This window comes from Scyliorhinus torazame, chromosome 8 (genome assembly GCF_047496885.1).
Source record: "Scyliorhinus torazame isolate Kashiwa2021f chromosome 8, sScyTor2.1, whole genome shotgun sequence".
Taxonomy (NCBI): domain Eukaryota; kingdom Metazoa; phylum Chordata; class Chondrichthyes; order Carcharhiniformes; family Scyliorhinidae; genus Scyliorhinus; species Scyliorhinus torazame.
The window spans coordinates 65737547-65763699 of NC_092714.1; the positions used below are offsets into that span (position 1 = coordinate 65737547).

The 26153-nt window shown below is 46.0% G+C and overlaps 1 protein-coding gene across 1 annotated transcript in view; it reads left to right on the forward strand.

Moving 5' to 3' along the window:
• LOC140427908 (uncharacterized) overlaps positions 1-26153 on the forward strand; it is a 56161-nt gene that overhangs the window by 5811 nt on the left and 24197 nt on the right. Inside the window, exons 6-9 of the mRNA XM_072513757.1 lie at positions 2285-2344; positions 8701-8970; positions 21449-21552; positions 24952-25933. Coding sequence (XP_072369858.1) covers positions 2285-2344; positions 8701-8970; positions 21449-21552; positions 24952-25933 — 1416 coding nt within the window. The remainder of the gene's footprint in view (positions 1-2284; positions 2345-8700; positions 8971-21448; positions 21553-24951; positions 25934-26153) is intronic.

Genomic DNA, 26153 nt, shown 5'->3' on the forward strand with positions numbered 1-26153 from the left:
ACACACTCCCCCATGCCCCCATTGATTGAATAATGGCAATTTGACACCTTTTCTTGGTAGTTTGGCAAATACAGTAAAATGTAATTGCCTGTAACTAGTACTCTCCATTCTTCAGGTTTTGCTGCTTACCTGTTTAAATAGTTCAATTTTAAGCTCTGATTTATTTAAAGATAGATATAGGTTGCAAATCTTTCTATATCCAAAAACAACATTCTCAGAATGAACTACACAATCCTTACTGCCAAAATCACAATTCGGAATACTTCAGCCTTGAACATCAATATCACTTAGGAAGCATGACTGAAGAACTGTCAAGGAACAAACACATTTAGAAATTGACAGCAAAAATAAGTTATTTGCTTTAAGTCTGTGGAGCTAATGTGTTTATTCATACCTGTCACGCTGATTAATATATATTGGGAAGTGGATCCCTGTAATACTGGATTCAGAGGCTTGAGGTCAACTATATGATTCGGTTCAGCTTGGTGTACAGCCTAACGCATCCAATATGTCAAACTGCACACAAGATATGTATATAGCATATTAACACCTCATAATTAATTTAAATTAACAAGTTTCCTCAAAAGGCAATTGGGGCACTTGGGTTTTGGCTCTCACAAAGGGTCACAGACAATTCTCCACAGTTGCTGACGTTTTCAGCTTTTTCTGTTTATATTCCCGATAACACGGCGGCACAGTGGTTAGCACTGCCATCTCACAGCGCCAGGGACCGGGGTTCAATTCCAGCCTTGGGTGGCTGTCTGTGTGGAGTTTTCACTTTCTCCCCTTGTGTGCGTGGGTTTCCACCGGGTGCTCCGGTTTCCTCCCACAGTCCAAAGATATGCAGGTTAGGTGAAATGGCCGCGCTAAATTACCCCTTAGTGTCCAAAAGGTTAGGTCAGGTTACGAGGAAAGGGTGGCAGCCTGGGCTTAAGTAGAGTGCTCTTTCCAAGGGCAGGTGCAGACTTCATGGGCCGAATGGCCTCCTTCTGCACTGTAAATTCTTTGATTCTAAGACTGTGTAGAGTTTGCACTTTGCACTTTCTCCCCATTTCTGCGTAGATTTCCTCCAGGTGCTCTGGTTTCCACCCACAGTCCAAATGGTGGAAGAACAGTGATACAGATCCAAATCAGGATGTTGGAAGACTTGGGAAGGAACGTGGTTTTCCTTTGTGTCTGCTGCCTTTTGTCCTTGCAGGTGAACAAGTTCTGTGCAAGTGTTTATGCAGGTCAGATGGATTAACCATGCTAAATTGCCCTTTAGTGTCCAGGGATGTGCAGGTTAAGTGTGGCCACGGTTTTGCAGGGGTAGGATGGGAGCCTGGTTGGGGCGCTCTTTCAGCAGGTTGGTGCAGACTCGATGGGTCGAATGGCCTCCTTTTGCACTGCAGGGATTCTATGATTCTGTGAACACTCAGCTTGATGAGGACAAAAGTAGCACCTAATCAATAGTTGAATTAAACATTTGAGTCAGTTAATATATTCAGTACAGAGCAACCAATATTCTGTGGGATTTTGAGCTTTCGATGTGCTCATAATAAACGAGAGGCAACCATTATGACTGAGAATCCTTCAAATCTGCTTAACTGATATATACTATTTGATGTTTCAAAGTTTTACCAGGTCAAATCCAATTTCTAAGGAATACGTATAGAATTTTCTGTAGAATTTGAAAAATAGTGTTAACTACAGCACTAATTTCCGATTGATTTTATTTTATTTCTAAGACTTTGATACGATCAGAAAATGGGTCCAAATGTTAGAGAGGGAGAGGTAATTAAATAGGTTGAGAAAAATAGTGAGCATAAAAGCAGTAGATGTCTGCAGTTTTATCATTGTTGTGCAGTATAATGTGTATTGCACTTTCGACACAAAATGCTCAGTCAGCAGCAAAACAACAGACAAAAGTGCCTGACCGCAAGTTTGAATGAGATTTGCTCTTTTTTTTCATGTGTCCTCAAGCGTACAAGAGCCAGCATAGAGTTTTTTAAATTAATTCTTGTGATGTGAGCTGCCTTTTTGAACCAACACATCTATGTGGTGTAAGCACATCCCCAGTGCAGGTATAGATGGATTTCCAGGATTTTATCCCAGCAATGGTGGAAGAACAGTGATACTGATCCAAGCCAGGATGTTGGAAGACTTGGGGAGGAACCTTCTGGTCGTGGTTTTCCTTTGTATCTGCTGCCTTTTGTCCTTGCAAGTGAACAAGTTCTGTGCAAGTGTTTATGAAAACAAAATGTTGGAATGTACATGTGAATCACAAACTATTTCTTAATTCTAGGAGCACCTGCAGAGCAAAGTGACACTGGTTCGGGTGAAGAACAAAAGGGTGTCGATGAAGGTACATTTTTGGGCTTATTTCTAAAAGATATGTGTAACATTCCCCAAAACACAAAAAGCAAGACATCAGGGGGCCGGGATTCTCCGACCCTAATCCCCGGGGGGAGGCGCGAATCCTGCCCCGACGCCGGCTGCCCTATTCTCCGGCGCCGTTTTTCGGGGGCCATTGACAGCGACCCCTCTGGCGATTCTTCGGGCCCCGATGGGCCGAGTGGCCATCAAGTTTTGCCCAGTCCCGCCGGCGTGAATTACTCACCTCACACACGGCGGGACCTGGCAGGTAAGTGTGCGGGGGCAGTCCTGGGTCGGGGGATCTGACCCCGGGCGGCCCCCCACGGTGACCTGGCCCGCGACCGGGGCCTACCGATCTGCGGGCGGTCTGGTTCCATGGGGGGCCTACTTTCCTCCGTGCCGGGCCCCTGTAGGGTTCCGCCATATTGCCCGGGGGCCGGCGCGGAGAAGGGAACCCCTGCGCATGGTCGGAAGTACGGCAGCCGTTCTGTGCATGCGTGGAAATACGCCGGCCGGTCCGTGCATGCGCGAGATCACGCAGGCCATTTCGCCCATGCGCGAACTCGCGCCGGCTGGAGCTGCAGGAACCACTCCGGCGTCAACCTAGCCCCCGAGAAAGTGGAGAATTCCTCACTTTCGGGGGCTGGAGTGGTTGGCGCTGGTTTTCATGCCGGCGTGGGGACGTAGCCCCATTATTGCAGAATCCCGCCCCAGATTTCAAGCTGGAATAACTGAGATACATTTCTCAAAAGCTTTACCCATTAGAAATAAAAGGCTGGAATAGCCTAAAGGTTAGTTACAGCATTTATTAATATATACGTGCACCCTTGCTGGTCTGTAGCGGAAGTTGCATGTGGTTTTCCGAAGTCTGTGCATTTACATGTTCACTGGTGTGAAACATGTGCTGCAGGACTGTGAGCGTCTGAACACTGTTCAGTATCTAAAAAGGACATAAAAAACAGAAAATGTTGGGTAAACTCAGCAGGTGTGTGACAACACCTGCCGAGAGAGAAACAAAGTTAACATTTCAAGTCCATATGGCCCTTCTACAGAATTCTAAAAAGGACAGTTCAGCCTGCACCCTTCACCAATGTGCTAAGGACAAGCGTGTTGGAGAACAAGAGGGCTTGATTCTTTCACTTCCCTCTCCAATTACTTACTGCATATCACAGTAATATCACATTCACACTTGAACCCAGACAGCAGTTAGGCATGCCACCAGTGAGAGAAAACGGAGACAGAACTTCCTGATTCAGGCCTGGAAGAAATCAAAGGCCGGTTGCACACATTTCTGAGTTAATGTGCCACCAAGGTACATAGAAATGTGGGGTGAAATTCTCCGGAAACGGCGCGATGTCCGCCGACTGGCGCCCAAAACGGCGCAAATCAGACGGGCATCGCAACCTTAAGGGGCTAGGTCGGCGCCGGACGAATTTCCGCCCCGCCAGCTGGCGGAAAAGGCCTTTGGTGCCCCGCCAGCTGGCGCGGAAATGACATCTCCGGGCGGCGCATGCGTGGGAGCGTTAGCGGCCGCTGACAGCATTCCCGTGCATGTGCAGTGGAGGGAGTCTCTTTTGCCTCCGCCATGGTGGAGACCGTGGCGGAGGTGAAAGGAAAAGAGTGCCCCCACGGCACAGGCCCGCCCGCGGATCGGTGGGCCCCGATCGCGGGCTAGGCCACTGTGGGGGCACCCCCCGGGGCCAGGCCAGATCGCCCCGCGCCCCCCCCCAGGACCCCGGAGCCCGCCCGTGCCGCCTTGTCCCGCCGGTAAGGTAGGTGGTTTAATTTACGCCGGCGGGACAGGCATTTTAGCGGCGGGACTTCGGCCCATCCGGGCCGGAGAATCGCGCGGGGGGGCCCACCAACCGGCGCGGCGCCATTCCCGCCCCTGCCCCCGCCGAATCTCTGGTACCGGAGACTTCGGCAACCGGCAGGGGCGGGATTCACGCCAGCCCCCGGCGATTCTCCGACCCAGCGGGGGGTCGGAGAATCTCGCCCGTGATTCTTGTTCCGTGGACAGAAGTTACACTGGGACGGATTGGGGTCATTGGCCATTGGAACTATGGTGGAGAGGGGGAGCGTGGGTGCTAGTGGTACGCTTTGTCACCCAGAAACCATTCATAGGACTGATTCCCTTCTCTGAAGAACTCAAGAAATGTCAGGTATTGGAGGATGCCAACATCATGGCAGCTATGTGCACCTCGGGCATTCAAATTATTGTCACACACTAACTGATCGTTGAAGGAGTAGAGCCCTTCTTGATGATGTTGCCGAGTGGACGTTCTGTTGGTCGTCAAAGCAATGAATGCCCCTTTGACCTTGGTACAATTTTAACAGTCTGCTGATAGGAATGTCTACTGCAGACACATTGACCACTGTAACCTTCCAAGCCACAAATATAGATTGGGATTTTTCAGCAGCCCTCGCGATAAGACTGGAAATTCCCACCCGAGGTCAAGGGACCTTTAAATGGTCCCCGTCCCGTCCGTGACGATTCGTGCGGCAGGTGTGGCCAAAATATCCCGCCCAACGATCCTAAAGGTTAAGTTGGAAAAAAACTCCACCAAGCTCCACAATGGAACTCTGAGCCTCAGCAGGCAGCCAGGATTTTATCTCAGTGAGGTAGATTAAAATTCTCAGTGATGCAGCGCAGGGGGAGCGGGCGTTGTTTTGGTACGGTGTACATTCATAGATTATCATAGAATTTACAGTGCAGAAGGTGGCCATTCGGCCCATCGAGTCTGCACCGGCTCTTGGAAAGAGCACCCTACCCAAGGTCAACACCTCCACCCTATCCCCATAACCCAGTAACCCCACCCAACACTAAGGGCAATTTTGGACACTAAGGGCAATTTATCATGGCCAATCCACCTAACCTGCACATCTTTGGACTGTGGGAGGAAACCGGAGCACCTGGAGGAAACCCACGCACACACGGGGAGGATGTGCAGACTCCGCACAGACAGTGACCCAAGCCGGAATCGAACCTGGGACCCTGGAGCTGTGAAGCAATTGTGCTATCCACAATGCTACCGTGCTGCGGTGGTTGCCGCGGTGCCAACCCCACTGGCGCCGGCTGGCGTGGCGCCAACCCCACCAGCTTAGCCCCGAAGGTGCGGAGGATTCCGGAGTGGTTCACACCACTCTCCTGTCCTTGCTGTCATTCCTTGCTGTCCGGTCCTGTAATTCTCCTTTACATCAAATCTGCTGTCATTAACCCTTTCCTCAAAAATAACCCTTTACCCATTCATCCTTGAAAACTACCTTTGCATCTCCAAACTTCTTTTCTTCTACAAAGCCAGTTCCCAAATTTGTGCACCTCTTTCTCAGAACTCCATGTTTGAATCCACCCTTCCACTGTACCAAAGCTGCTCTTTTGCCCAGATCACAAAAAGCATTTTGTGACTGAGATGGTCAGTTGCTGCTCATCCTTTTCAATCTGTCTACCGACTTTCACATCCAACCCCAGCATTTTCTGACCTTATCAAGTGTTGTGGTTCAAAAAACACTTATCACAGCACGACATACAGGTACAACAGATAACTGCAGATAAATACTCATCCTTATCATGGACTTTCCCATTGAGGAAGGACATAAGGGACTTTTCATCTATTTTGAGACAGAATGTTATGGCCCACTAAGCATTAGACCACAAGACACAGGAGCAGGGATTAGTCATTCGGACCATCGAGTCTGCTCTACCATTAAGTAAGATCATGATTGATTTGATGTAATAACTCCACTTTCCCACTTTATCCCCATGACCCTTCATTCCTTTACTGATTAAAAATCTGTCTAATACAACCTTGGACATGCTTAATGACACAGCCTCTAAAGCCCTCTGTGGTAAAGTACCCCACAGAGTTACTGCTTCCTGAGAGAAGTAATTCCTCCTCATCTCTGTATTAAATGAGCGATCCCTTATTCTGAGATTATGCCCTCTGGTCCTAGACTTGAAAGAACACCTCCTCATCTACCCAGTCAAGCCCCCTGAGAATCCTGTATGTCTCAATAAGGTCACCTCTCAGTCTTCTAAACTCCAATGAGTACAGGCCCAATCTACTCAACCTCATAAGAAAATCCCTCTACACATGGGATCAACCTAGTGAACCTTCTGTGGAATGCCTTCAATGCCAGCATATCTTTCTTTGGATAAGGGGATCAAATTATCCATAGTATTTTCAATATACCAGAGATCGTCAGTTGTACATAAGAGAGGATGATCATACCTCATTTAATCAGTTCAAATTTTTATTTACAAGTACTGCAAATTTCAAAGCTGTTCAACATGTGTAATCCCAAATGAGAATAGTTTCCATTTTACTTCACACACCATATAATAAATTTATGCATAATCTGTGGAGAGAAACAGAGTTAACGTTTCAGGTCGATGGCCTTGCATCACAACTGCCCATCATCGACTTGAAACATTGGGTGGAATTTAATGCCCTCTGCCATGTCGGGTTTGGGTGGGATGGTGACCTCCATCTTGCTTAAATCCGAGGTGGAAAGGCCCCTGGACAGCCTCCCCATCCCACCACCAATTGTGGCATTTATGTGGACAATTATTGCCCATTTAAGGACTTCATCCTGGCCGCTGCTACAGTTCATTCAGCGGCGAGCAGGTTTCCTTGCAGGTCCCCAGGGTAATCCCTCATTCAAAGGCACTTAGTGCCTGATTGAGGATGCTGACATCTGAAAGGAGAGGGGCCACTGGGAGCCACGGCAATACCCTTGCTGCGACCCCCACCCCGCAACCCCTTACTGCCATCAATGCCTGGGTCCCTCCTTAGTCCGAGGCCTCGACTTGATGTTGTAGGTGGCACTACTGATTGGTAGGCAGCGCTCAGTGGTTGAGTCCTCCACCCCGGTGCACTTTATCCCAGGGAAAAGGCCCGTTGGTTGTCTGCCAAGTGCCTGAGTGACATGAGATACTGTGGACCATCTAAAAAAGAGGCAGCATGGGCCCCTCTGACTCGCTGTCTGACCAGCAACTGAAATGAATGGAAATGAAAATCACTTATTGTCACGAGTAGGCTTCAAATGAAGTTACTGTGAAAAGCCCCTAGTCGCCACATTCCGGCACCTGTTCGGGGAGGCTGTTACGGGAATTGAACCGTGCTGCTGGCCTGCCTTGGTCTGCTTTCAAAGCCAGCAATTTAGCCCTGTGCTAAACAGCCCCTACTGTGACCCCCCTCGCCTGTTAACTCTTTCTCACCACAGTTGCGACTTGACTGAGCATTTCCAGAATTTTCTGCTTTTGTTGCAAATGTCCCACATTCAGTACTTTGTATTTAATTATGATTCCTATTTCATCATTTGGCAACACCACATGCTTTCAACATTCAACACCTCAACTTTTCTTTAATAGGAAGATTTTGCGCACTTCAGTATTTATCTCAGAAGTAATTCGCTAAAACGGGCAAATTACACTGCTGAGTTTTCAACTATAATTAGTTTCCAAAGCTGATTCTAGATTTCGAATGCCAAATTAAGAAGCTTCAACTCTTAACAAAATCCATGCTACTCCCCACAATAAAAACATACATTCTCGATAGGTCCACAGATGGGATTCTCCGCTATCCGGCGGGGAGGGCCGTACCGGTGCCGAGGAGTGGCGTGAACCACTCCGGTATCCTCCGCACCTTCGGGGCTAAGCTGGCGGGGTTGGCGCCACGCCAGCCGGCGGCGGGCTTGACACCGTGGCAACCACCGCCGAAGGGCCTCCGGCGGCCGATGCGAGTTGGCGCATGCGCGGGAGTGCCAGCGTGTACTGGCGTGATCCCAGCGCATGCGCAGGGGGGTTCTTGGCCGCGCCGGCCATGGCGGACCGTTACAGCAGCCGGCGCGGAGGGAAAGAGTGCCCCCACGGCACAGGCCGGCCTGCAGATCGGTGGGCCCTGATCGCGGGCCAGGCCATCCCCCTCCCCCCGAGGACTCCGCAGGCTGCCCACAGAGCCAGGCCCCGCCGATAAGGACCTTGGTTGATTTACACCGGTGGGACAGGCCGAAAACAGGCGGCCACTCGGCCCAATGCAAGGCGGAGAATAGGCGAGGGGGGGGGGTGCTGCCAATGGCCCCCGGCCGGCGCGATTCCCGCCCCCACCGAAGAACCGGCGCCGAGGCGGGATGAACGCCGCCCCCCCGGCGATTCTCCGACCCAGCAGGGGGTCGGAGAATCCTGCCCAGGCTGACTTGTTGAGTATTTTCCAGCAGTGTCTATTTTTATTATAGATTTCCAGCAACTGCAGCATTTTGCTTTTGCCTCCCATTAAGTACATCGGCCAGGAACCTCTGCAGGGAAAAGCCTACAAAATGACTGTAATTGTTATTTTTCTTTTGCAGCAGGCGCTGTTATGAATGAAGGTTTTGCCAATGAGATACTGATGAAAGTGAAAGAAACCACCAGAGTCCCTGAAGAGTTCTCAGTATTCAGATACTATGACTTTGGAGGGCATGTGGAATATCAGCAGATGCACATGCCCTTTTTACCTAACAATGCTGTCTATCTGTTGGTCGTTAACCTAAACCTAGAATTAAACGACACAATACCAGCAAAGGAAAGGCCACTTAGGGGACAAAAAGTAATAGACACCTGTGGATTTACTGTGCAAGGTACGTTTAAGTTCTTTTGATCATCACATCAGAATTGTTACAAATTATTGCCAGGAATAATACGTAGACCGGGATCCTCCATTCTGGAGCCTAAGCGCTCCCGCCAGTGGAGAAATGCTACTGGTCTCGGGGCCGAGTATGTGAGTTTCTCCCCTCTCCCATGCTAATTTATGCACGGGGGAGAGCTCGCCGGATTCTGCCGGAATCCAGTATTTGGCCTCCACTTTGAGTGGGTGGCCCGATACCGAGGTCTGGCGGAGGGCTCCCCTACCCGCATAATGTAAATCCTGCCCCCCTCATTGATAGGTGGGGGCAATCCCCCCCACCACCACGAGAATAACAAGTCACCCCCGCCGACAGCACACATGCATGAGGGTGACTCAATCCCCCAATCAGACGCCAAAAAGAAGCTCCAATGGAGACCCCAACAGAGAGCCCACCCAAGAGACCCTCATCAGAGCACTTCCCCCCCCAATCAGAACCCACAACAGAGACCCCTATCAGAGACCCCATCCGTCACTCCTGCCTGAAAGCTGAAGAGCAGTCCAGACAATCGAGTGAAAAATAATTGCATTTTGACTGACCCTTCCCTATCAGCTGCTGATTTAGACAAATGTTACAAGTGTCAGAGGCTTCCTCCAAAGCCAAATACACTTGAAAAGTGCTTCAAATCCCTTGACAGCCGTTGAAATGCAACTCTTCCATTCAGTTTCACAGAGCAATACATTTCATTAGCCAGCCATTGACAGTTTTATTGGTGCTTAGGGGGTTTGTTTATTTATCTTTTGCTATGCACTTGAATGGATCTGAAGTACCCTCCATTGATGCTAACATCAATGTTTATAATCACTCCTACTGTGATTGACAGCTCACCACATCTCAAGGAGCGAAGTGCTTCTGCTGAGAAAAGGAAGAAGTGAAATCACTTAGCTCCTTGTGGTGTGGTGAGGAGCTGTCAATCATAGCAAGGTGTTTATTATAAACATTGTAGTTAACATCAGTACAGGGTACCTGAGATGCATTCAATGAGGGGAAAGATATATAAACAAATTCCCTAAGCAGCTGTGTCTGGACCGACAGAACTGTCAATCTCTGGCTAGTGAAATGTATTGCTCTGTGTGAATTTGAGTGGGAGTTTCGCATTTCAAAGGCTGTCAAGGGATTTGAAGTCCTTTCAAGTGTTCTTAGCTTTGGAGGAAACCTTTGATACTTGTAACAGCTGCTGTTTAAACTCTTGCCTGAGGCAGCAGATGTTAGGAAGCATAAATGGAAGCTCAGTGTTTTTTCACTTTACTGCCTGGACTGCTCTTCAGCTTTCAGGCAGGGGTCTCTGGTGTGCGGGGGGTGGGTCAGTCATTATTCCCATGGTGGGGCTGAGGATGCCCCTACTTGTCAGTGGGGGGGGAGGGGGCAGGGTTTACATTTTTGGGGTAGGGGAGCCTTCTGGTGGATTCTGGGGGCACCTCAGTTATTTTCAGTTAACTCCTTGACCCTCCTCTAATTCCATCGTGTCAGGGCGATGATTGGGCAAGCCTGCACCAAAACCTGCCCGGAGGATTTCCCGCTGTGGGGGAGAGCATTATGGGGGAGTGGTGACTCGGACCTCAATCCCTTTAATTACATAAACATTTATTTCAATGCTTGATTTGCATCCTCCTGCTGGCACGCTGTGGGTAGCACGCTGAAGCAGCGGGCAGGGGATCGGGGCAACGTCCGCCGCAAAACCTGTTATTCCCTTGATGCTCCATTCTCTTCCCAATCAGAGCGACGTTGAATTGAGAATCCACCCCATAATGTTTTCAATTACTTTGTTCCAATTTTTATTAAAATGTTAGTTTGATCAAAAGTAGAAATTCACAATTTCTCTTCTTTGAGTAGTCCGTTGTAAGCCTTTAAACATTGGGCATGTTATTCTGAATGAGAAATGAGTTCTTCTGACTGTTAAACATTTCTGACGTAAGGTTACCATTACCCAGCATTCCTGTCATTGGGTAGGATACCTTTAATGGTGACCCCATTCTGTCTGTAAATGGGATGACACCAAACCCTCACCAAAGTGGTAAATCAGGAGAAGCCACAAGGAAATTCCTGATGTGTGGTGTGCTCTGCTCTGCTCAGTAAACACTTGGCCCTACTTTGTGCATTCATTGAAATTGCATTAAGCACAGCCTTCATTCTAATTGTTAAAAGCTATTCCAAGTTTTTCTCCAGTCGAAGCAGACAATGATAAACCTTCATTCCGCAATGTTCTTCATCCATTGAAATCAACCGAGTGAATCCGTAATAGTAAAGGCAATGTTTGTTCTTACTTTCTCCAGAGATGGTGGTGCCATTATCTCTTAGCTCATTACAGGAACTACAGCTGAATAATGTATCATTTCCCCCATCTAACCATTAGCAAGACCACAGGAGGTTAATTCACGTTATATACATATTGTTACTTAGTTTATGTTTCATACTGTTATGAGCAGAATTTAAAAAGTGTGCAACCCAAATTTTCTGTTGGAGTTCAACCGACTCACAACTTGTAATAGATTGTGGTGTGGGAAGCACACGGCGCACCCTCCAGGTGTGATACAGGAATTATGGGCAAATGGTTTTTAAAACAAAACAATGTTTATTCTATGAACTCAATTTAACCTTTAAAAAACAAACATTGAATATCTTAACACCCATTACTTCAAAGATAACCCCAAAAGACTACAACACTAAATAATCCTTCAAACTTTTCCTTTAAACATCCAAAAGACTTCAACCTTCAAAAACAGACATGAGGTTACATTCAATATATTTATAGTCTGGATTTGCAGACATCAACAGACCAGCTCTGTTTATTCCTGCAGTTCTCAGCAAGCTCTGTGTTTTCTTCCTGCAGCTCTCAGCAAAACACACAGACACTTCCAGCTTTCTCCTCAAACTGAAACCAAAAGCAGAAGTGAGCTCAGCTCCCCCCACCCTCTGACATCACTTCGGTAATATGATCAGCTCCATTTCTTAAAGGTACATTGCTTAAACATCCATTTCATAAAGGTACTCTCACATGACACCTCCCCCCCAAGAAAAAAAATCCCATCAACTTCAAGATGGTTTCATTTTTCACCTTTGCACTATCAATTAAGAAATGCACACAGTAAAAACACTTTACCGGTTTAAAAAACCAACACACGCAAACAGGTATAATAATATAGTCCATTTTGTTTTGTTTTTTCGTTTTTCTTCCTCCAACCAAAATCCTTCTCGATTGACAGTCTCTTTGAACAAGAAAGTCTCTGCACGATGCATCCATTCCTCTACGCCTCGTCAATTCTCTTTAAAGTTAGATACTTCAGTTCAATCTGATCACAGAGTCCCTTGCAATTCTCCAATACATGCGCATTGGTTATCACAGCTTTCAGGCTTTCAAATGCCTGTTGAAAGTCCGCTGTCCATTGACATTTTCGACGTTTCAAGCAAGTCCATCAGTGGAGCAATCACGCTACAAAACATTTGCACAAATGTTCGATCAAATCCACTCATGCCAAGAAAACGCAGTATTTCCTTTCGTCTTGAGGGTATCGGAAACTCCTCAAGGAAAGTGATTTGGGCTTTCCCAAATTCACTTTTGGCTAGCTTTATCACCAAACCCGCTCCTGAAGTTGATCGAATAACTCCATCAGATGTTTTAAATGTTCTGTCCATGTTGGGCTGAAAATTATCAGATCGTCGATATATACCGCACAATTGGGTAATCCTGAAATGACTGTATTTGTTAACCGTTGAAATGTGGCTGGGGCAATTTTCATGCCAAATGGCATAACTTTGAATTGGTATATACCATCTGGAGTCACAAAAGCTGAAATCTCCTTCGCCCTTTTGGATAAAGGTACCTGCCAGTAACCTTTAAGTAAATCCAATTTGGAAATAAATGCTGATTGCCCCACTTTCTCAATGCAATCCTCCAAACGTGGGATAGGATAAGAGTCCATTCTTGTAACTGCATTAACCTTTCTATAGTCCACATGCAACCGTTGGGTACCGTCTGGTTTAGGCACCATCACTAGGGTTGAGTTCCATTGGCTGCAACCCACTATTTTAAGCATGCTCTCAATCTCTTTGTTAACCTGTGCCAATTTTAAAGGATTAAGTCTATATGGATGTTGTTTTTTTGGAACAGCATTTCCCACATCTACATCATGTATCGCCATTTTAATACTTCCCAATTTATCTCCACAAAGTTGCCCATGTGATATCAATAACTCTTTCAGGTCAGTTCGCTTTTCCTCTGGAAGATAACTCAACAATTTATCCCAATTTTTAAGAACATCCTCATTTTCCAATTTAATTTGAGGTATGTCAAATTCACAGAGTTAGAATCATTAAAACCTCCTCCTTTTCCTCTCAAAGTACCTTTTCGGCATATTCACATGACACACTCGGTGAGTCTTCCTTCTATCTGGTGTTTTTGCCACATAATTCACCTCACTTAATTTCCTTTCAATCTGATACGGTCCACAAAACCTAGCTTTTAAAGGTTCACCTACCACTGGTAAAAACACTAAAACTTTATCTCCACTGGCAAAACTACGAACTTTGGATTTCTTGAACACTACCCGTTTCATCACATTTTGTGCAACTTTCAAATGTTGTCTAGCCAATTCACCTGCTCTATTTAATCGTTCCCTAAAATTTGACACGTAATCCAATAATGTAACTTCTGATTTCTCACTCACCAATTTTTCCTTAATCAGTTTAAGTGGTCCTCTTACCTCATGACCAAAAATTAGTTCAAAAGGACTAAATTTGGTTGACTCATTAGGCGCATCCCTAATTGCAAACAGTACGAATGGAATTCCTTTATCCCAATCCTCTGGATAATCTTGACAATACACCCTCAACATTGTCTTTAATGTCTGATGCCATCTTTCTAACGCTCCCTGCGATTCTGGATGGTACGCAGTTGATTTAAATTGTTTTATTCCTAAGCTATCCATAACTTCTTTGAATAACTTTGAGGTAAAATTTGATCCTTGATCTGATTGAATTTCTGTGGGTAGTCCATATCTAGTAAAGAATTTAAGTAACTCCTCCACAATCTTTTTAGCTGTAATATTACGTACTGGAATGGCCTCTGGAAACCTAGAAGACACATCCATTATGGGCAGCACGGTAGCATTGTGGATAGCACAATTGCTTCACAGCACCAGGGTCCCAGGTTCGATTCCTGCTTGGGTCACTGTCTGTGTGGAGTCTGCACATTCTCCCCGTGTGTGCGTGGGTTTCCTCCCACAGTCCAAAGATGTGCAGGTTAGGTGGATTGGCCATACTAAATTGCCCTTAGTGTCCAAAATTGCCCTTAGTGTTGGGTGGGGTTACTGGGTTGTGGGGATAGGGTGGAGGTGTTGGCCTTGGGTGGGGTGCTCTTTCCAAGAGCCAGTGCAGACTCGATGGGCCGAATGGCCTCCTTCTGCAATGTAAATTCTATGATAATCTATGATTATAGTCAAAAGATATTGATTCCCACCTTTTGTTTTCGGAAGCGGTCCTACGCAATCAATTAGGACCCTTGTAAAAGGTTCCTCAAATGCTGGAATGGGTGTTGAGGGCGCTGGTTTTATCACTGCTTGAGGTTTCCCTATCACTTGACATGTGTGACATGATTGACAAAATTCAACTACATCTTTATGTAGTCCAGGCCAATAACAATGTTTCTGGATTTTAGCTTGAGTTTTCCTTATCCCCAAATGACCTCTCACTGGTACCTCATGTGCAACTCGCAACACCTGCTTTCTATACCCTACCGGCAATACTACTTGATGAACTTCTGCCCACTTTTCGTTCGCCTGCATATGTACAGGTCTCCATTTTCTCATCAAGACACAACTTTTATGATAATAACACTCTGGTACACTCTCAGATTCCTCTTCTGAATATGCTTTCTGATATATCCGTTTTATTTCTACATCTTTCTGTTATAACTCCGCCAATTTTCCTGAACTAAAAATATCCGCCTCATCCTCCACCTGTTCTTGTTCTTTTTCAACCATCTGATCAAAAATCGTTTCTGATAATTGCACTTCAACTTCATCTTCACTCTTTGATTTCTCCTCTTGTCTTAACCTGTGACTTTGCGACCTTGTTACTACACAATCCGGAAAAATCCCAGGACATTCATCCTTCAACACTTCAGTTGTCTGATTGTCCACTGGCTTATCAACCACAGTAGGCATTACTCCTACCTGCGATCCAGCTGTATCATTACCCAAGATAAACTGTATTCCTGGACAAGATAGTTTCTCTATTACTCCTATTACCACTTCACCACTCTTCACTGGACTTTCCAACGTTACCTTATATAATGGAACGCTACTCTCCTCCTGAATTCCACATATTACTGGCAACATTCTTCCCAAACTACATAATTCCTCATCTTTTACCATTAAAGATTGACTAGCTCCCGTATCTCTTAACATTTTGACTTCTTTACCTGCTCCTCCTGATACACATGAGTAAACTTTACCCACACAAGTAAAATCTTTAAAGAAATCTGGCACTTTTTTATCAATCACCTCTTGATCAGGCTGTACAATCTTTTGCACCTCCTTCGCTTCACTTGGGCTTTCCTTTACCACTTTAACAAACCCCACTGTCTTCTCCTGTTTTACCACATCAGCCTTCCCAGTGCTTTTCTTCAACCACCAACACTGTGACTTTACATGGCCTAGTTGATTACAGTGGAAACATTTGAAACTTTTCATTTCTTTTCCACCCTCCTGGATTTCTTTTTTAATCTGAGGTACACTCTCCTTATTATCTCCCATCAGATCACCTTTACCTTTACCACTTGAGTATTTCTCATGTCCCCAGTTTCTATCCCTCACCGGCTGAAACTGATGTCGGAAACCAAGCTTTGATTTATGAACTAATTCATAATCATCTGCCATTTCTGCTGCTAACCGTGCAGTTTTAACCTTCTGCTCTTCCACATGAGTTCTCACTACATCAGGAATTGAATTTTTAAACTCCACCAAAAGGATAATTTCTCTCAGAGCTTCATACGTTTGTTCTATTTTCAAAGCCCTTATCCACCTATCAAAATTACTCTGAGCCTTTCAAACTCCATGTATGTTTGACCAAATTCTTTCCTTAAATTTCTAAACCTTTGTCTGTAGGCTTCAGGCACTAGTTTATATGCACCTAAGATGGATTTTTTCACCTCCTCATACGTCCCAGATACCTCCTCCGGTAGTGATGCAAAGACTTCTAGCTTTACCTATCAGCTTTGTTTGAATCAGTAATACCCACATGTCCTGTGGCCATTTCATTTGTTTAGCTACCTTCTCAAATGAAATGAAAAAGGCTTCTACCTCGTTTTAGCTATGAGGAGCGGTTGAATAAACTCGGTTTGTTCTCACTGGAACAAAGGAGGTTGAAGGGAGACCTGATAGAGGTATACAAAATTATGAGGGGCATAGACAGAGTGGATAGTCAGAGGCTTTTCCCCAGGGTAGAGGGGTCAATTACTAGGGGGCATAGGTTTAAGGTGAGAGGGGCAAGGTTTAGAGTAGATGTACGAGGCAAGTTTTTTGCGCAGAGGGTAGTGGGTGCCTGGAACTCGCTACCGGAGGAGGTGGTGGAAGCAGGGACGATAGTGACATTTAAGGGGCATCTTGACAAATACATGAATAGGATGGGAATAGAGGGATACGGACCCAGGAAGTGTAGAAGATTGTAGTTTAGTCGGGCAGCATGGTCGGCACGGGCTTGGAGGGCCGAAGGGCCTGTTCCTGTGCTGTACATTTCTTTGTTCTTTGTTCTTTGTTCTCGTCAAACCTTGGAAATGCTTGGACATATTTAAATAAATTCCCACCAAGCCTTCGACTATGACGCTCTTTCTCACTATCCTCATCACTATCATCCAACTGTACGTTTCCCTTTACATCTGCCAATTTTAACTGACTGCCATGTTTCATGGCCTTTTTCTGAAGTTCAAACTCTCTTTATCTTTTTCCCTGATCTGTATCTCCTTTTCTTTTTCTTTTCGGTCTGCTAGGGCTATTCTTTCTTTTCTCCTTTCTACTCTCTCCTTTTCTTTTTCCTCTCTCTCTCTTCCATATTTCTCTCTCTCTCTTTCTTTTTCCGCTCCCTCTCTTTCGTATTCAAGCTGCTTTAATTCTTTCCCATGTTCAAGTTGCTTAATCTGCAACTGGATCTTTGCCATTTCTAATGAGTCAGCCTGTATCTCAGGCAACTTTAAATGCTTAGCCACCGCCATAATTACCTCATCTTTTTGCATTTTGTCAGGTAATGTTAACTGCAATGTTTTTGCCAAATCTAACAGTCTGCTTTTAGTCTCTGTCCGTAAGGTGCTGCGTGTGACCGTCTCCACCCCCAAAAACTTCTGAGCCTCTGAAAGAGCCATTGTCCACAACACACTCCCCACTTAAACTAAAATACCACACCTGAAGAGCAACCACAATATGCGCACCGCTCACTGTCTTTAAGTTCACTAAGCCAATCCAATAGATAGACTTTTATCCTGGACAAGCCCCCAATTGCTATGGGCCAGGATTTAGAGAATCCCAAAGTGTATCATGGAGTTCACCTGAACCACGACTTTTAATAGATTGTGGTGTGGGAAGCACACGGCGTACTTCCAGGTGTGATACAGGAAGTATGGGCAAATGGTTTTTAAAACAAAACAATGTTTATTCTATGAACTCAAATTAACCTTTAAAAAACAAACATTGAATATCTTAACACCCATTACTTCAAAGATAACCCCAAAAGACTACAACACTAAATGATCCTTCAAACTGTTCCTTTAAACATCCAAAAGACTTTAACCTTCAAAACAGACATGAGGTTACATTCAATATATTTATAGTCTTTGGATTTGCAGACATCAACAGACCAGCTCTGTTTCTTCCTGCAGCTCTCAGCAAAACACACAGACACTCCCAGCTTTCTCCTCAAACTGAAACCAAAAGCAGAAGTGAGCCCAGCTCCCCCCACCTTCTGACATCACTTCAGTAATATGATCAGCTCCATTTCTTAAAGGTACATTGCTTAAACATTCATTTCTTAAAGGTACTCTCACGTGACAACATATCGTTACTTAGTTTATGTTTCATACTGTTATGAGTAGAACTTAAAAAGTGTGCAACCCAAATTTTCTGAGGCCTGAATCCCCACTCAATTTTGTGCCTTGACAGTTAATTAAATTTTCCCACTCAGAAATTTTTCTTAGGTTGGGTTCCAATCTTTGAAAGATTTACAATTTTGCCTGTTAAGTGTATACTGAAATACAATCAATATATGAAAGAAAAAAACTAGCATTATTAGCTCACATTATTTCTCAAGCTCCCCTCTCAAATATTTACCAGGTAACTTAACCAACTCGCTTCTCAATTTACTGAAACAACTATTCCTACTGCCTACCGCAAGGTTCAGTGCTGGGACTTCAGGGGCGAAATTCTCCCCCAACGGCGGGATGCCCGCCGACTGGCGCCAAAGCCAGCGCCAATCAGACTGGCATTGCGCCGGCCCAAAGGTGCGGAAGTCTCCGCATCTTTGGCGGCCTAGCCCCAACATTGAGGGGCTAGGCCGACGCCGGAGGGATTTCCGCCCCGCCAGCTGGCGGAAATGGCGTTTGTTGCCCCGCCAGCTGGCGCGGAAATGCGGCGCATGCGCGGGAGCGTCAGCGGCCGCTGTCAGTTTCCCCGCGCATGCGCGGGAGCGTCAGCGGCCGCTGAAAGTTTCCCGCGCATGCGCAGTGGGGAGAGTCTCTTCCGCCTCCGCCATGGTGGAGGCTGTAGCAGAGGCGGAAGGGAAAGAGTGCCCCCACGGCACAGGCCCGCCCGCGGATCGGTGGGCCCCGATCGCGGGCCAGGCCACCGTGGGGGCACCCCCCGGGGTCAGATCGCCCCGTGCCCCCCCCCCCAGGACCCCGGAGCCCGCCCACGCCGCCTGGTCCCGCCGGTAAATACCAGGTTTGATTTACGACGGCGGGACAGGCAATTCCTGGGCGGGACTTCGGCCCATCCGGGCCGGAGAATCCAGCGGGGGGTCCCGCCAACCGGCGCGGCCGGATTCCCGCCCCCGCCCAATCTCCGGGAGCGGAGACTTCGGCGGGGGCGGGATTCACGGTGGCCAACGGCCATTCTCCGACCCGGCGGGGGGTCGGAGAATGACGCCCCAGATGTTCACAATATGCATTAATGATTTGGACGAAGAAATTGCATGCAATACCTCCAAATTTGCAGACAATACTAAGCTGGGTGGCAGTGTGTGCTGTGAGGAGGATGCAAAGAGGCTGCAGGGTGACTTGGACAGGCTGGCTGAGTGGGCAAATACTTGGCAAATGCAATATGATATGGGCAAATGTGAGGTTATCCACTTTGGTGGCAAAAGCAGAAAGGCAGATTATTATCTGAATGGTGGCAGTTTAGGAAAAGGGGAAGTGCAACGAGACCTGGGTGTCATGGGGGAACAGTCGCTGAAGGTACAGCAGGCGGTGAGGAAAGCTAATGGCACGCTGGCCTAATAGCGAGAGAATTTGAGTATAGGAACAGGAATGTCATGCTGCAGCTATACAGGGCCTTGGTGAGGCCACACCTTGAGTATTGTGTGCAGTTTTGGTCTCCTAATTTGAGGAAGGACATTCTTGCTATTGAGGGTGTCCAGCGAAGGTTCACCAGACTAATTCCTGGGACAGCAGGACAGACATATGAAGAAAGACTGGATCAACTGGGCTTGTACTCACTGGAGTTTAGATGAGAGGGGATCTCATAGAAACATATAAAATCCTGATGGGACTGGACAGGCTAGATGTGGGAAGAATGTTCCCGATGTTGGGTACGTCCAGAACTAGGGTGTCATGATATGCACTCATGCACATAATGAGATACAGACAGGCAGTGACAGACACCCAGTACAGCCAATCAACACACAGGACTGAACACAACCAATCACCGGGCAGAACACTAGAGGGTGGTCTCCCACTATAAAACACACGAGGCATCAGCACTCTGCCTCTTTCCACTGGTGACAACTGTAGTGACAGTCAGGGTGTATATATCAGTTAGCACCTTCTACACGTGGCTCAGAGCTCATCTGGTCTAGTTAGTTATAGTAAGCACGCTTAGATTAGTAGAGTGCCAAACCCACAGTGAACTGTGTGCACTGCTTAACAAGTTCAATAAAGCGTATTGAGCTAACACCAAAGTTTGGAGTCTACTTTCAAGTACAACTGCATCCAGTTGCAGTCCGTGTTACCCCAGGGTGATTAACACAACAGAGGGTTCACAGCCTAAGAATAAGGGGTAAGCCATTCAAGAAGAGACTTGTGAGTTTGTGGAATTCTCTGCCACAAAAAGTTGATGGGGTCAGTTCGTTGGATATATTCTTAACAATAATCTTTATTAGTGTTACAAGTAGGCTTACATTAACACTGAAATGACATTACTGTGAAAAGCCCCCAGTTGCCACATTCCGGCGCCTGTTCGGGTACACAGAGGGAGAATTCAGGATGTCCAAATTACCTAACAGCACGTCGTTCGGGGCTTGTGGGAGGAAACCGGAGCACCCGGAGGAAACCCACACAGACACAGGGAGAACATGCAGACTCCGCACAGACAGTGACCCAAAGTGGGAATCAATCCCTGGCGCTGTGAAGCAACAGTGCTAACCACTATGCTACCGTGAGGGAGCTGGACGTGGCCCTTGTGGCTAAAAAGATCAAGAGGTCTGGAGAGAAAGTGAGAGTGGAATACTGAATTTGCATGATCAAACCATCACCATATTGAATAGTGGTGCAGACTCGAAGGGCCGAATGGCCTATTCGTGCACCTATATTTTATGTTTCTATGTTTCCCTTGACCATCTGTTCTAAACATTCTCCATCCTTGGATAAAGCATTTTAATCTGAACTGTCTTCTTCCTCTATTTTTTAAGTTTAAGCATGTGGCTTACTGCATTCATATGAATTTCCTTTGCTATTTTTAGAAGAGTGTTAACTAATTTTTTTTTAAAGTGTCACTTCTTTAAACTGGCAGATAAATTAATTTAATACTGGTGGATTAATCCTTTTATTCACTGATATAACACAGTGGTTCTGAATATTATAGAGAGATTGGGGCGGAAGGTTTGGGATTGGGGTGGTCGGGGCGGAGGAGGCAGAGAGGGGAATGGTGGCTTGCTTGCAGTTCCCGCTGTGCCCACTACTGTGTTCTGGTGCTACTGAGACTACTAGAGCTGCCAGCAAGTTTAAGTAGCTGGCAGCTCTCAAGGGTGAGACCCCTGACCACTGAGCAATGGAAGCCGGTTGCACCCTCTGCTTGTTTTGGCTGCTGACATTATTGCTGCAGGGCAGCCTTTTTCTTAAGTCAAGCAGTTAACGAGGGATTTTTGTTAAAGCGGCAGGCAAGCAATATGTGGATAAGGTTTCTTATTGCATTGTGAAAACTTCATTTATTCAGATATACAATACATCTAATTTTAGAGTACCTTGACTACTGGATCAGGTGTATTTCCTCCATCTGCAGAGATAGTCAGACTACCCACCATGTCATTCTGGTTGGAACCTTTGCCAATGACTGCATAAATGTGAGTATTAGTTCTTTACGTGCCACTACTGAATTGAATAGCTCAGACCCTCCATTCACACATCTGCCAGGATTTAATGTGAGTGATGGGGGCCTTGCCCACAGAATGAAGAACTATGTTGCTTTTTTCTGGGAGGACCAATGTAATTTAGTCTACCAGCATTGGGCCTCCCATTCAGCCACAGGGGGTGTTTAGCACAGGGCTAAATCGCTGGCTTTGAAAGCAGACCAAGGCAGGCCAGCAGCACGGTTCAATTCCCGCAACAGCCTCCCCGAACAGGCGCCGGAATGTGGCGACTAGGGGCTTTTCACAGTAACTTCATTTGAAGCCTACTTGTGACAATAAGCGATTTTCATTTCATTTAATTTCAATTAAGGCATCAGTAGGACAGAAATCCTGCCCCGAAAGCTACAGGCTAATGGGAGGCCAGCAGCTATGCAGTAGTGGCAGCACCACCAGGAACGGTGGCCACTGTCAGTACTACATAAGGACCTTCACTAGGAATCGCCAATGGCCTTCTGGAGAGAGGTGAGTGTGGGTGAGCAGGGTGTCACTGGGGAGAGGGGAGGTCAGAAGCAAGAGTAGGGCATGGCTCCTTGCAGGATCCCCCTTTCCAATGTTGGGTCCCTAACTCTAGGTTTGCTGGGCAACTCTCCTTCCCGATGACGAGAATTGCTTCTGAGTGAAGGCAGTTGCACTTCTAAATGTGCCGCTGTCTCCATTAACAGTTTATGTGCAAAGTACCCAGCCCTTTCCCCAGCAAAAATGGTGGCCGCCAGATATGGGGATGGGACTTTTGGATTTGGTGCTCTGGTGACATTTTGGCTAAGGCATGGAGATTTTCGCTCTTTGTGAAAATTTGGGTCAACGAGTCTGCAAAGAGGTAGGATAGGTTAAGTGAGTGGGTGCAAATTCGACAGTTGGAATATAATGGCGGGGTGGGGGGGGGGGGAATATAGCTTGTCTACTTTGGTAGGAATAATAGAAAAGCAGAATATTATCAAAATGGAGAGAGCCTACAGAAATCTGTGCCTCAGAGGGATCTGTATGTCCTGGTACACGTATCACAAAAGACTAGCATTCATGTAAAGCAAGTGATTGGAAAGGAAAATGGAATGTCAACCTTTGCTGCAACGGGAATGGAGAGGAAAGTAGGGAAGCCACGATATAGCTGCGCAAGACTTTAATGAGACTGCCTCGAGTACTGTGTACAGTTTTAGTCTCTGTGTTTGAGAGATATAATTGCATCGGAAGCAGTTCAGAGAAGGTTAAATCACTGATTCCTGGAATTAAGTGGTTGACTTCTGAGGAAAGGTTGAGCAGGTTATTTAGAAACAAAAAAGGTTTTGAGAGGACTTGACAGGATGGGTGCTCGGAGGATTTTTGGGGAGTCTAGAAATAGGGGGCACAGATTAACAATAAGTGTCCCATTTAAGACAGAAATGTGGAGGATTTTGTTTTCACTTAGGGTCATTCGACTTTGGGATTCTCTTCCCCATGGAGTAGTGGAGACCGGTTCATTGAATATATTCAACACCGAGTTAATCAATTTTTTGATCAATAAGGTCAAGAAAATGGAATTAAGGCCACAATCAGATCAACCATGATCTTATTGAATAGCTCGAGACACTGAATGGTCCTAAATCTAAAGGTTTCCCAGCAGTAGGTGTTCATTTGAACATTTTACTAATGCCTTGAACATAACATTGTTCAATACTTATTCACTCGTATCGAAACATGTAAAATGTGTGTTTAACACATACCTCCAATGCTAAGAATTTCTGTGTAGATATAAAATTGTAACAGTTATAATCTCAAATTATTTAAAGAAGAATGATCCTAACACAAGGCAAGTCAGGGCTCTATGGGACGCTATTAAAATATTCCAGCACTGATGGCAGAGTGAATACTGTGCAAGCTCAGTTATACAAAACATAGGGCGCAATTCAGTTGTAGTTAAAGTCTGCTGAACGGCGGTTTTGCAGAGTATTTCGTGGCGGCTGCAGAACCAAGGAATATGCTGCTTTCCAACCGCGCTTGCTGTTTGTTTTTGGCTTCGGGGAGTTGCTCCCCACCGAGACTGCACTTGGAGGGATTTCTGAAGCTTGCCAGTAGGAAAGACATCTTGCAGATCAGCTATTTTGACTGGCAGCCCTGGTTTCTCTCCACCACCCCCATCACCCCCACCTCTAAGGTTTTGCTCACCCTCTCCCAACCTTGGGGAGGTCCCCGAGAATCCTCTAACCCCCCCTCTAATGGGTAAGGCGCCCACCCCCCGGAGCCTGGGCCCGACCCCTGGCAGTGTCAACCTGGCACTGAGAGACTCCGCCACACCTCATCACCCCCCCCGGGTGCAGTTACAACTGGTCCACATTTGTGTGGACCAGGACTAAACGGCGTCCTGGCGAGGTCTCCCGATGAGTCCCGGGTGCCGTGTGAATCCATAATGAAATTATGCTTTTTTAAATATTTAGATCACAGGGCAGAGTGCATCAGGTGACTCATATGGGGTTTCGTGCCCGACGTGGAGCTCGTGCGCGATTTACCCGTTGCGCCCGAATCCACGCCGAGTGCAACGGAGTCACTGAGTCGCACCCATAGAGTGGCCTGCAGTGTTCCTTAAAGGACCTGCTGAAGGTCATTCCACAAATGTGGGTTTTTAGTCATCGAATCAGCAAGGTTTCTCCGATTCCTCTATCACACCAGAGTGCAACAAATCTCAGACCCTGGAGAAGATGGTGCCAAATTTCTCCAGCCTGCTGCCAGCAATGATCAGACACTCTCACTTCCACTGTGTGAGTCTGCATTTCTCCCCTTTTTTTCAAGCTCAGTGTCTTCCCTCACAGCTTCACTGAAATAAGAATTCAGTGGGGAGAAGTTACATCTCAGTTGTCCCTCTATTCCAGCATGCTGGATTTTGGTGCACATTGTCCACTGGATCATTCCTCCAAAAGCATGTATTTATTTACACTTCCCTTGGATTCGGTGGTCTTCAGTGTTTTTACTTGGTTTGTGCATTCTTGGCAGAGGAGGCGTTGGGAGTGCAAATAGCGTCGTTATCGGTTTATATTTAATTTATTGTTCAAGAAAATAGTCCTTTGGCATGGATGGATATGTGGAGCTTCCCAGTGAATGGAAGGGATGCCTTTGAGAGTAAGCTAAATAAGCACAGGAGGGAGAAAGAGGGGATATGCTGATAGAGTTAGTTGAAATTAGGATGAGGCTAATGTGAGAAGTAGCACTAACATAGAGTCAATCAGGTCAAATAGCCTGTTTCTGTTCTGTATGTAAATCTGGCCCTTTCCTGATTGCAATTAATACCACATCATTCTTAAGATTTGTTCTGCTATTTTATTTCATGTAATTTAAATGTTCTTGTGTTTTCACCTTCGTCCTAAGGCTGAAGAGGCTTTGAGTACCATATATAATTATCTTCAAGAGTATTTCCCATCCGGTGTACTTTATGATCAGACGTTCACCGTTGACAACTCTGTTGACCATGACCAGGGGACTGGATACAGCGATCTACGTTCAGCCATTGAGAAACTTTCCAGACAGGTTGCATTTGAACATAACATTGCTTTGTGTCATGCAAAATTGTACTACCACATTCTCCATTGTACGGAGAAATACCTGCTGTGCTCAGATCTGTACTTGCCATGGTATGAGATAATGGGCAGTCCCCAAGGTATAGAAGTGAGCAGCGCTGACAAGAAACTTCAAGTACAGGCTGCCCTGCAAGTTTTGAACTGCATGAAATTTGCATACTATTCTGACCCGATCTTGGTTTTGGATCCTCAGTGGCTCATTGATCTCATGGCTGCTTTGATTCCAATCAACTGTATGCCACCACCAAAAATACAAACTGCACCATTTCCAATTCAACGTGAGTGGATGAAACTAGTCAACACTGGAAAATTTTCAGAAAACCTCCTGCAATATATTTGGTCAATTGAAACGCTAAAGCTGAAAGCTGAGTTGCTGGACATTATGAAAAGCCTAAAATTAGTTGTGCGTGCCAATCCAGAGTCCAAGTGTTACCATCTGTGGTTCAAGCGTAAACAGAGGGAGATATTTCTGTGCTTTTACGAGAACCAGGTTCTGATGCCATTCCGGAAAGATATTTTCAACGAACTGATACCCTTATTTCAAAAGGAATGGCCTTGCATTGAATCCCTTGATGCTACTTTTGTTCAACTCAAGAAGAAGAAGAATGCTGATTACAAAGTGCATCTAGAGTTAAGACATGACAAAGTACTGCTGGTGAACAAAAATGAGTTTGAACACGATGATTTTGTGTATAAAGTTGGTTCCATTGTAGAGCCCATACAAAAGCAGTACCCAACACTGTTTTTGTTTGTGGATGGCAAACCCTACAAAGGTGAGAGAGTCAATAAATTAATACAATCTCCATAATATAACGCATCAATAAATAATAATCTTTATTAGTGTCACAAGTAGGCTTATATTAACACTGCATTGAAATGACTGTGAAAAGCCCCTAGTTGCCACACCTGTGGTCGTATACACCACTGTAAGTACACAAAGGGTTAATGTACATACACTACACCTAGCTAGACACTAGAGGGAGCACCAGAGAC